Source organism: Pteropus vampyrus, unplaced genomic scaffold, assembly GCF_000151845.1.
Source record: "Pteropus vampyrus isolate Shadow unplaced genomic scaffold, Pvam_2.0 Scaffold229, whole genome shotgun sequence".
In the NCBI taxonomy this organism is placed as follows: Eukaryota; Metazoa; Chordata; class Mammalia; order Chiroptera; family Pteropodidae; genus Pteropus; species Pteropus vampyrus.
Genome location: NW_011889010.1, coordinates 1,475,862 through 1,489,110, shown reverse-complemented (window position 1 = coordinate 1,489,110; position 13,249 = coordinate 1,475,862). Strand labels below are relative to the sequence as shown.

Here is a 13,249-nt window from a genome sequence, read left to right as displayed (position 1 = left end):
GGACAATAGACTAGTGGTTACCAAAAGGTGCGGGGAGAGGAGAGGAGGGAGGTAGACAGAGTAAAAGGGGTCAAATATCTGGTGACAGAAAGAAATCTAACTATGGGCAGTGAACACGCAATGCTATCTCTCTATCTATCTATCTATCTATCTATCTATCTATCTATCTATCTATCTATCTATCTATCTATGTGCCTTACTGTTGAATTGTACACCTGAAACTTATTGGATTGCATTAACCAATGTCACCATGAACAAACAAACAAAAATCCCAGTATTTTCCATTCAGGGGCTGGGAATCTGCAGAGGGCTAACTGTATTTTTTGTTCTCCACCATTTTGCATAAGAGACTTGAGCATCCATGCATGTGGGTATCCAAGGGGTTCCTGGAACAAATACCCCATGGATACTGAGGGACAGCTGTTATCACCTGCTGGTTGGTTACCTGATGCTGTCAAAACTGAGAAACTCAAAGAGAGACACACTGAGAAAGTTTGGTATGCACAGACTCTGCATAAGTAGGCATTTGTTAGGGGCACAGCATGGCGACAGAGTCTGTTGAGTCTAGCTCGGCATGGCCTGAGCCTTCTCTGAGCTTCATCTAGCATAGCCCCAGGGCCAGTAAGACTCAATTCTTCCTGACACCTAAACACAATTTGCTAGAGAGTTGTGTTCATTTAGAATTTTAAAACAAATTTCTAATACATGTACAACAATTGTAAAATATTGTAAGAGGATTTCTAGAGACTTCATTTATTTTTAGAGTGGGATGATAAGTAATTAAGAGAGAAATGTAAATGAGGATTCAATACATCAACTTGAAAAATGAACTCTAGGGTTCTGTTTCACATATTTAGCAACTTCCTTTGCCTGAACTCCTTGTGCACCTTCTAAACCAAGTGAAATCCTGCTCATCCCTCCAGACCTGGTCCAAACGCACTTCTTCTGAGATGTTTTTCTGATGTCACAGTTACGTTTAATCACTGCTTGCTCAGCACTTCCACAGTTCTTGGATTATGCCTTTATTTTTCCCTGATCACATTCTCCCTGGCTTTATAGTTGTTTGTCTCCACCACCTCCTGGAAATGCTTGAGAAGCAGGAATCAATAAGGGGGGGTAAACCATGATGGTTGAAAGCAGCAGCTTCAGAATCAGATACAACTCAACCTGGATCCTGACTGTCACTCAGCTTCCATAAGGTCTTTGGAAAGTCGGCCACTGGGAATCTTAGATTTTTCATCTCTCAAGTGAAGATGATACGGGAAAGCATGCAGTGTACTCAGACCCCTGGTTTAAATCTTGGGCTCACTGCTTTACCTATTCATGTCTAAGTTTATTTTCCTATAAAACAAGGATGATAATAGAGCAATTATCTCATAATGAAAATTAAAGTAACTAATTTATGTAAATTATTTAGAACAATATATGGTGAGCAAATAAACTCTCAATAAATGCTAGTTATTTTTAATGTTACTATCCTACAGAGTTATGGTGAGAAAAATACAGCATCCTGTTTATAAAAAGGTAAGCATATAGTAGATGTAAAAAAAAAATGGTAGCTATTACTGTGCTATTACTGCACTCTCCCAGTAATTTGCACAACGCCTTGTCATTAGAAGACACCCCCAACATTATTGTTTGGTCAAAGGCAATGTTTCATAAGGGTAGTAGTATCACACTGTGAGAATCAAGAACACGGCAATCGATTTACAAGGAAGCAACAAAATAGGCCAGCACAGGCCTTGCCTAATTCTTGGCTGTTGCTTCTCTTGTTGCTTGAAGATTATCTAGCAGCTTATATGAAGAAGTAAGATTTTTAACAATAGATTAAATATAAAAATATACCTCTGCGCTTGGTATTCCCTTTAGCCTTCCCTGCATACCACGTAGAGGGTAAAAACACTAAAGAAGATATACTGAAATCTTCCATTCTCCCACTGGAGCTTCAAACAAGTCCGGACTTTATAATCATTTATAGAACACAGACCAGCAGAAGAGTAAAAGTCTGAACACAGGAGAATAGTTAAGTTTGGCTTCCTGAGATTTTTTTCTTTCAGAGAAACATATAAAACAAGGGCTGCTTTATAGCAACTCATAAAGTATGAATGGACCTGACAAGCGGGTTAATGAAGGCCCTAGCAAGCTATAAAAGCTATGTCTATTTTTGTATAGCTTATCAATTTGGGAACGTTGTTATACACATTTTCAAATCCTGAAGACAGAAAACTGATCACACAATTTATATGACTTTAAAAAAAAAAACAAAAACTGGGCTATTAGAAATAAAAAGACTCTATATACAAAATCCAGAATCAGTACACATAATCTCACATGTGATCCAAAAGAACAAAGTGTTTAGAATCGGCACTTTCTTGGACAAAGCCTTAAAATCAAGAGAATAAGCTCTCCTTATTTAAAGCCACTCTTAACATTTGAAGTAACCTATCTAAGGACATCTCGTCATTGTATCATGATAAATTGTGGAAAAACTGAATTTTAATCATTGAACTCTGGGACGGTATACCTCAAATGACTGCCTATTGTTTTGAATTTATGATATGTGTGGCATTCATATAAAAACATATTCTTATAAGCAGCCTATTGACTCTGGAGGTAGAATACATGACAATAAACATTATAAGCAGGGGGATGAACTTAAATAGTTCACAGAAATTTCTTTTATATCTTTGTCAATACCAGTTTTCTCCATTCACTTTCAACAATGGTTTCAAGAAGAAATGCACTCGTATTTTAAGAAATGATCCCTCTCCTCAAATGCCAGCTTTGTTGAAATGAAAACAATTTTATTAAACCATAAGCAAAACAAGCATTCTCTGGGGTTTTTAATTATTACTCTCTTTGTGAAAATAAAAAGGGTTTCAATACACTCAAATGAAACAACAAATGAAATGTGGAAGCGGAGTTGCAATTTTAAGAGTGAATTATATAATTTAAATGCTGTCAACCATTAGAAATGTAGTTGACAATGGACATGAGATACTCATTTTTCCAGTACATGCCTATCTTGTGCTAGCAAGATATTTTGAGCCAATTAGTTTGCTCGATTGACTCTCCTACCTCATTTACTTGAATAAAGATGTAGCAGGGGAACTTCGGCAAGATATAGTGATTTTATAGTGGCGTACAGACAAGGCAGAAACAAACCCTTGATAAAAAAAATAACTTATCCAAAGCAATATGACACCTAGCGAAATTAATGTGGCTCTTTTCCCAGTGTTAAAAGAAAAGCCATTGAAATTCTAAATTTATTTGAATACTTTGGTAAAGACTTGAGAATCAAATATCAAAAATTTAATTGGAAAATTAAATGGAAAAAGCCCCTATCTCGTTAATTTTAATTTTTGCTAAAATTTTTATTTTTGTTTTAAGAGGCTTTGGTTTTTTCTAATTAAATTAATATGTATATTCTTCAAAAATGATAAAAATATTTAAGAGACTATTATTCTCTCATTATTCATTATGAAATGAAATTAACTATGTAACAAGTAAAGTGCTGAGGAATTTGTGGGATTAAAAAACTTTTAAAAAGTGATAAAAATATATAGTAAAACCTACAGTAAAACCTGTAGTGTCCTTGAAAGAGTAGTTTACTTTTTTTTTTCCAAGAAATTATACAGCTGAAGATCTTAAAGTGCTAAAAAGCATAACAAAGAGTCTGGGGAATGTTTCTTTCAGGATCAACAACTCAATCCCCTGAGGACTCTAAATAACTTTCTTTTGTTTAATCATCAGGCATTTCTTACCCTACGATAAAATTATCTATTGTTAAGAATTCTAGTTTATTTCTTAATACATGTAAAAAAAGGTATTTGACGTTATTTTTCAAATGGAAGGACTAATATGAATCAATTCTTGCAGCTGCTCATCTCTTAGATCTATGATTCAAAGCCAGAAATATAAGTGACGACATCATTGCCACTGAACCTGACTGGGCTTTCAAAATAGATAGTATAACAAGGCAGATCACTTTAATTAAAACAGAAGATGGGTATTTGGCCCAGACATGCTGTCTCTTGACAGCTGGTCACCATGTTTGCCTAACATTCTCTGCTCAAATTGCTTCTGCTGCCTTCAGGATCCCCCTGTTCTCCATGATACATATAAGAAGGCTTCATCTGTGTTTAAATAGACCAATTCGCTCAAACAAATCTTCACTTTTCAGAAGTCCTGGCAAAAATGTAAAAAAAATAAATTTTTTCCTTAAAAATGAAAGATGGATATTGCAGTTCCAAGTATTAAGCGGTACAGTCAATGAGACAAGAGGAACTAGGCGTCTTTTGCTTCCCAGCTCCCTTTCTGAAAACAAGTTCTTTCTATATCTGAGAACTCTCCAGGGGAAAAAATGGATACCTTTATTGGCGTTACCACAGAATTTTCTTGAGTTTACACAATTGTCTGTTTCTTAATACTTGGGAAAATAAAAAATCTAGAATCCTTAACCTACAGCACTTTTTAACTACATTTGTAACAGGAAAATATATTTTTAAAAATAAATTACACCAAAACCAGGAACAACGACAGCACTGAAAAATATGTGGTGACAGTAAGAAATCAACTATGAGCGGTGAACACACAATGCAATATATATATTGCATTAAAAAAAAAAAAGTTAGCGAGGCTGTGGAGCAAGAGGAACTCTCATTCATTGCTGGTGAGAATGTAGAAGGGTATAGCCATTTTGGAAGACAGTTTGGCAATTTCTTACAAAACTAAATTTACTCTTAATAAATGATCTAGCAACTGTTCTTCTTGGTATTTACCCAGAGGTGTTGAAAACTTTTGTCTACACAAAAAAACTTTCACACAGATATTTACAGGAGCTTTGCTCAAAATTGCCAAAACTTGGAAGAAACTAAGATGCCCTTCAGTAGGCAAATGAATAAATAGACTATGGTACATTGGAAAATGGAATATTATTCAGTGCTAAAAACAAATGAGCTATCAAGCTATGAAAACATGTAGAGGAAACTTTAATACGTATAACTAAGTGAAAGAAGCCAATCTTAAAGGGTTACATATTTTATGATTCTATCTGACATTCTAGAGAAAGCAAAACTATGAAGACAGTAAAAATATCAGTGGTTGCTAGGGGTTAGGGGAGAGAGGATGAATGGGAGGGCACAGAAGGCTTTTGGGGCAGTGAAAATACTCTGTATGGTACCATAATGATCGATGCACGTCATTGTACATTGTCCAAACACATAGCATGTTCACTACCAAGAGAGAACCCTAATGTCACCTATGGACTTTGGGTGAAAATGATGTGTCAACGCAGGTTCATCAGCTGCAACAAATATATTACTGGCAAGGGATTTTGAAAATGAAGGAGGCTATTTATTTGTGGGGGTAGGGAGTTTATGGGAAATCTCTGTACCTCCTACTCAATTTTGCAGTGAACCTAAAACTGCTCTAAAAATAAAGTCTGCTAGAAAGAGAAAACAAATGATTAAAAAAATTGTATGGGAAATTTCTATACCTTCTACAACATTTTGCAGTAGACCTAGCTAACACTGCTCTAAAATTAAAGTCTATTAGAAAACAAATATTTTTGAAAAATTATATATAATTACTTTCTCAATAAATTATGCCTCAAAATGAAAACATACTTCCGTCTTCAAGGTGGAAGAATAAGAAGATATTTTTGAGTGAGTGAGACTGAGAGGGGCGAGAACTTTGTAAATGCCATAAAGGAAAACAAAAAATAACTCCACACAGCTTTCCAGAAATGTCGGTTAGCAACAGACTCCAGGCACTGTGTGAGAATGAGCGCTGGCCAGCCGACCTGTGGTCAGTGGACCTGGCTGAGGGACACAGCTATCACCACTGAACACTATGCCCTTGCGTAGTGAACTCACCTGCTCTTTGGGAAATAACACTTACCTGATAGAATGAAATATTTTATAGAACAATATTCATAAAATTCTTTAAGATATGTAATGATGTAAGTACTATACATACAACTTGCAAACTCTCTATACAAATTATTATTGTTATTATATTTATCAATATAAATAAGGTAGAATTTCTTACCAAGGATGAATTCCAACTGTGGTTCATCTGGAGTCTTCTGAATACCTATAAATAATAGGTAAGAATTCAGATGAAAGATATTTAACTCATTATCAAAAATACATCAATGAATATTGCTATGTTTCACCTTACCCTGAATGTATTAATACATTATTTGGCAGAATGATTAAACACAGTTAATCAGATTTTATATGAGCAGTGAGTTCTCAGGGTATGATATATTTGTAGCAGAAACTAGATATGACTGAAGATTTGATTGATTTATTTAGCTCCATGGCCATAGAGAATCTCAGAAATATCGTAAACTGTGTCAAATATAAAACATTTTCCAACCAAGTCTGTTTCTTTTGGATGCATGTAGACAGAGGTGAAATCTTCAAAAAGGTTGACCTCACCAAAGCACTCTCCTATATGGATTTTTTTTCAAACCATTCCAACTTGTTGTAAATAGTAAATTATTAATTAAAGACATATCTCTAGTTAGGTTATGAAGGACATCATGCTGGTAGTTATACTGTCAACTTATTGATAGCTCGAATCCACATTCTATTAAACACTTCTATTTCTCTTGTTGGAGATTTTTTTTTTTTTAATCTACTAACAAACATGGCTAAGTGATTTAAGATGAAACACAAAGGAAAGTGAATCTGAGAACAAAAATAAGAGAATGGAAAGATTTAACAGTTAAAAGGTAGAAAGATCAGGCTGTGGTGAGTGACGCTGTGTTAGGTACCTACAGTGGCTTCCTAAACAAGAGTAGATGGGGACTGGGACGCCATTTGTTACAGGTGGCCAAAGAAGCAAATCTAAATTTGTAGAAAAGTAAACCATTTGGCAATAAATGTAAAAATATTATACAAATTGTTTCTTTGTTTATTTTTACTGGCACATTCATCAGATACAATTTAAATTTACTAGCATCTGGTCACTAATATATTGTTAGAACCACCTCTTTGTATAGAAATCCTTCATTTTTTTATTTAGAGTTCACAATTTTGCATGTTAATCATTTATTTTTTATTCCTGCTGACATTTAATGATGCTGTGGTTAACAATTTTAGACTTTCCAAGAGAGGTTAGAATGACAATCATTAGGTAAGACTTCATGCATTTCAAATAGTGTGGATTTTCTAAAAGGTTATTAACCACTAACTCTGCTTGTAAGCTCTGATAACCAAATTTCTAAAAAAAATGCATCCAACCAATACCAATTGCTGAAGATTATTTTTACACCGTAAGTTAAATGAGAGGTTAAGCATAGGTTTGTCAGTGTTAATAACTGAGCAACAGGAATCTCCTGAAAAGAAAAGAAAAAGGCAGAGTTCACACTGAACAATAAAACCCAAATGCTAGATTTTTAAACATGAGAGAAAATGTAAGATTCTTTCAATGAATTTAATTACACAGGTAGTATAAAACCCAATCATTGTTTCCAAATGTAAATCTTGGCCAAATCTCCAGGCTTGTTCTATTTATGTAACGTAGTGCTCTCAGGTAAGGCAGCAACAGTCTAAGCATGCAGTACAACCATTTTACCCTAATGCTTTCAACTTAAATGTCTTTGGTTTTAAAGAGACATTTTCTATGTATGTCTTTAAAAAGTTTACATGAGATTATACAAATGCTAGATAGAAGGTGTACTTAAAAAGTATTTGTTAGTGTCATAATATATATTCAAGAACTTTGATTCTACTATTTGGTTTCTAACAGATTCATAGACTATAATCTACCTCACCGATGATAAAAGATAAGAGGCATATCATAGACTCCACACACCAAAATAAGTAGTACAAAGGAAAAAATTTAGTTAATCTCATACCATGTGTTAGAACCTAAGTTTCCATGAATATATATGCGTGTGCGTGTTTTGTTGACACCATCTGCATCATCGGAGAGATTCGAGGAGGGGCACGCACATACTTACTTGTCAACTGGAAGTCCCCAGTGTCATTTGCCTGGGGTGTGGGAAGAAAGTGCTGGCCTTCTTCTGATGTTCCTTCCTCTTTGATTTCCATGATCAAACTTGACAGTTGTTTAATCTTCCAAGTTTTCGTGCCCAAACGTCACTGCCAATTCTTCCTGGTTTGATATAGAGGTATCTTCACACTAAAGACCTGATCTTCCACTCTGAAATTCTGCATTTAGAAAACATCAACAGCAAAAATCTCGGTTACTTCAAAGTTCTGTGTAAAGTTAAGAATTACAAGTGGGTAGAGACCGTCACCACCTTCACATGAACTTCCTGCCTGCTAGACCACTTCTCCTTTCAAGTCCAACTTACCCAGTTAATGTACCATAAAACTCTGGGTTCAACGGGTATTCTCTCTGCAATTATTTCATGGTTATATGAGGGACTTTAAATCCTGAAAGGTACATTCTTTCTCTTCTAGTTCATTCTGCAAAATAGGAGGTAGCTATAGGGGCTGCTAACTTACTTAAATGCGCCTCATTTAGCAGCAGGAGTAGATAGCATCTTGTAAAGACATTAGCATATTTTGCCAAGGTGAATATTACTGTTATTCCCTCCATGAGAATTGGCTTTTATGCTCATCTTTCCATCCACCCTGGTTAGAATATTATTCACGAACACACAAAGATAATCTGGCATGACGCTCTTCATCCAAGATGAGCCAACAGGTTGTGCAGGAGAGTTTCCAACCTCACTGTTATCCACAGAGTCTCTTGCTGCTCCCTGATGAAGGTTTAATTGTTTAATGATTGAAGTAGATGGTGAAAAGAATGAATAACAATTCTTAAAAGCTAAAGCTCAAGGGGAAATGAAAGTAATAGCAAAATGATGAAAATTAGCACGGAGAAAGGAAGCCTCTCCAAGAATGTAATGCCCTGTTATACAGACAGCCTTAAATAGTTTCAAATTCATCTTGATATTTAGCATGATATACATGACCAAGAATGAATTAGGGGGAAAAAATCTATGTAGTTTTAAATCAAGCGACCAGTTGAATTAAAATGCATAAAAATCTTTAAATGTCTACCTAATGCTGTTTAATGAGATAGCAGCAATGGAGTTTGGGTTTGGCATACTGATTTGGTCTCCAACTTCACAAATCCATAGCTTTGCTCTTGGTTGTTCTTAATAAAGTGGCTTCATTTATAATTCGGCTCTAGTTTTTAAAGATCATCTGGCAAAAATTAAATCCAGAAAGTATCTTGAATCTTGAAGTTGCAGGTAAATACACATGGGCTTCTGAGGATATAACCAGAAGTATTTACTGGGGTAAAGGGCCATTGGGCCATATATTAGACCGAATCTGTTCATTTAAAAATTGTATTTTGAATTAAGATAATGCTTTCTAATTTCTAATTCCTTTTATTTTTTTCAAGAACCTACAGCAAATGCATTAGCATTAGTTGGGTTATATCTGTGGAAGATGGCCATGCATGTAAGAAGTGGATACAGGACTTGGTTAACTTTACTGTACTTCTTGACCAAAGACTAATCCCCAATCCTGATCAGTCACCTTAAAAATTGAAAAGAGATCTAAATAACGCAATAGGAAAGAATCCTAGCAAAATCACAACTCTGCACACACAGGTAAATAATTAATACAGGTAAATAATTAATAAAATAAATGTCAACTGTACATGTGGGTGTACATGTACTTGTGTAATGCACCTGAGGTAAGGTGCCTAAAAAGACTCATTAACACGGTCCCATCTTAAGCATACCGTAACCCATTCAAAACTATTCCACTAACTGAAGAACAACTTCAGTCTTAGAGAGAATGGTGGCACATATTCAAAACAAGGATTATATGACAACTTCTTATAATTCTATTCATTTTCATTCTACCTTTGTTGCATTTGAGGACAAATTTCAGATTTGATGCATGTTACTAAGGCATACGGCCTCAGAAAGAATCAGTTGTATTATTAGTAAATCTCTAGAAAACCACTGCATTTCTAGCTGGTAAATATAACATTTACTTAGGGTTATGGTTGGGTACAATAGTTTTTCTGTGTCTATATGAAAATTGTTTGGTTTGGAAATTACGCACAAGAATAGACTGAGTTTTTTTACATACCACAATATATTTAAAACAGACAGCTAGGAAGACTAAACTTAATTCTTAGAGCATAAAGAAACCACATTAAATGTACTTTAAGCAGGAGAGTGACATGGTCCTATTCGATTTTTAGAAAGTTTACTGGCATCAAAATAGAGAATGTAGTGGAAGGTTGTAAGTTGATATGAATACAAATTGTTTGGAGGTTATTTTAATATTCTAAGAAAATAAAATAACAATGAGAGTCTAAGCCAAAATAAAAGCAGGTGGCTACAGAAGAGAATCTGGATTCCAAAGAAAATTGTTACACAGAATTACCTGTGATGGCATTAGAAGCGATATTAGAGTTGAGACAATGAAAGACAGAAATTCAGGTGAAATGCAGTAAATTATAGACCAATAAACAATCTGGAGAATAAAGAAGGAACTGTAGGTAAAGATGACAAGTCTAGTTGTAATCATGTTGTTTCTGAGTGACATCTTTAAATTTCTGGAAGAAGAAAACCTGTCAACCCAGAATTCCATATGAAGTAAAAATAACATGTGAAAATTAAGAGAAATAAAAACCTTTATCCAGACAAATAAAAACTAACAAACTCATTATCAGCAGACCTGCAAGTGCAAGAAATATTAAAGGAAGCTCTTCAAGCATGACCTCCAGAGAGATACCTGGATCTACAAAAGAAATGAAGAGCACTATAAACGATATACAGGAAAGGAAATGTTAATTTCGTCTTTTCTTCTTTTTAGTGCCTATAAAATTGCTTAAGGCAGGGCTTGGCACACCTTTTCTGTTAAGGGCAGATAATAAATATTGTAGGCCTTTTGGCCTAGATAGTCTTTGTCATGACCACTCAGTTCTGTTGTTGTGTGAAAGCACCACTGACAATACATAAACAAACAGACATGGCCATGTTACAACAATGTCTTATTTGCAAAACTAACTGGCATTCACAATTTGGTCTGTGGGTCAGAGTTTGCAACAACCAGTCTGGAGCAAAAACAGTAGTAATGTATGTATGGTATGTTTATAGTATATATAAAAAGAATCATATATAGCATCAACAGTAAAAAGGATGGAAAGATGGAATGAGAGTTATTGTTATATAGTTCTTATACGACGAGTATAGTATACAACTATATCACAAAAAATATTTAAAGGTAGACTGCGATTAATAAAATATATATAGGAATTCCTAAGGTAAGCACTAATAATTTACAACAAATAAGTATAAATAATAAGCCAATAGTGGAGATAAAACTAAATAACAAAAATATGTACAATAAATTTTTAAAAGCAGGGCAAAAACGAAGCACGCAGATTGAATAGAAAACTAGCAAAATGGTTTTCTTAATCCAACCACATCATTAGTCGTATTAAATGCTAACAGTCTACACACACACACACACACACACACACACACACACACCAATTAAAAGACCGAAATTATTAGCTTGGATTAAAAAAACAAGACCTGACTACATAAATCATAGTTATATTTAAATATAATGACATAGATTAAAAGTAAAGGGATCAAAAATATGTATCATGCAAATATTAATTAAAAGAAAACTGAAGCGACTATGCTACTATCAGGCAAAAGAGATTTCACATCAAGGAATATCAGCGAGACATCACGTAATGATAAAACGGTTAATTCACCAAGGTGGCATAACAGTCCTAAATATGAATGCACCCACAACAGAGCTTCATAATACATAAAGCAAAAACTTAAGGAACTGAAAAGAAGATATAGACTAGTCCACAAGGATCTCCTTGGAGACACTGACATTTTCCCTCAGTAATGGGCAGAAGGAGTGAACAGAAAATCAGTGTGGATACAGAAGACTGAACCTCACCACCAACAACTTGACCTAATTGACTTTTGTAACACTATTTGTCTAAAAACAGAATATTGATTTTTTTCAACATAGACATAAAACATTCACTAAAATTATATCCTAGCTCTAAAACAAACCTTAACAAGTTTCAAAGAATTGAAATAGAAACAAATGTATTTTCTGACCACAATAAAATTGAACTAAAATAAAAAAGATATCTGGAAAAATCTCTAAATATTTGGAAATTAAACAACACAGTTCTAAATAATTTTATAGATATATATCCATCCATACATACATATACACTTATTCATATATACATATATGTGGCTATGTATACACATATACACATAAATACATTAATATCAATATATATATTCTTATGATTCAGAAGTTATTAATAGGATATATACACACATGCAAATATTCGAATCGGAATAAAATCACTACACTACATGTCAAAACATGCTTGGAGGGAAATTTATACTATTAAATGTTTATATTAAGGAATAAGGTCTCAAATCAATGATCTAAACTTTTACGTTATAACTAGAAAAAAAGCAAATTAAACCTAAAACAAGCAGAAAAAGGAAATAATGTATGTAATAAACATAACTGATAAATATTTAGTTTCCAGAATATATTTAAAATGTTAGCAAAACAACCCAATGGGAAAAACTATCAAAATGTGTAAACAGGTAATTCAAAAATATCAAACGCAAATTGCCAAGAAACATATTGAAAAATTTTCAACTTCGCTTGTTATCATGGCAATGCAAATTAAAACCAAATGAAATGGAAGGATATAACCATCAATAAGTAAGAATTTTTAAGTCTCCAAATCTCAAATACTGCTGAGGATTTACAGCAACATAAACTTTTATGCACTGCTGGTGTTCTAACCACAATGGAAAATAATTTGGTACTATCTAGTGTAGTTGAAAAGCAATTTAACTTCTAAGCTGTAGTTTAGAGAAATTCTTGCAGTACATACCAAAAGACAGAGGACTGTTCAGGGCAAACCAACTCCTAATAATAAAGTATTGAAAACAGGCTAATGCCCATCAACAAGAAAGTAGATAAATCTATTGTTGTCTATTTGTTCTATATAGAGCGGATCTTCACTGCACATATCAATATGGATTAACTTCACAAGCCAAGTATAGAGAAAAGAGGAGAAAGAGTGAGGAGGGGCAGGAGGTCAGAGAGAGAGGGATATGATGGCAATTACAGAAACGTTTAAAATATGTAAAATTATACTCAAGTACAATCACAGAGAAATGCATGATAAACATTAAAATCAAAAGAGTTACGAAGTCTGGGAGGAG

General features: G+C 34.0%; 1 protein-coding gene across 5 annotated transcripts in view; it reads right to left on the bottom strand.

Annotated features, from left to right (window-relative positions):
- Positions 1–13,249, bottom strand: part of INPP4B (inositol polyphosphate-4-phosphatase type II B) — a 610,870-nt gene that overhangs the window by 301,804 nt on the left and 295,817 nt on the right. For 4 of the 5 annotated variants that reach the window (XM_023519662.1, XM_011373754.2, XM_023519664.1 and 1 more), the window contains 2 exons: positions 7,976–8,186; positions 6,052–6,096 (listed from right to left, as the gene is read on the bottom strand). In XM_023519662.1, coding sequence (XP_023375430.1) covers positions 6,052–6,096; positions 7,976–8,066 — 136 coding nt within the window. In that variant the 5' untranslated portion in view covers positions 8,067–8,186. Of the gene's footprint in view, positions 1–6,051; positions 6,097–7,975; positions 8,187–13,249 lie in introns of those variants that run through there. The other variant, XM_023519665.1, reaches the window with a different exon arrangement.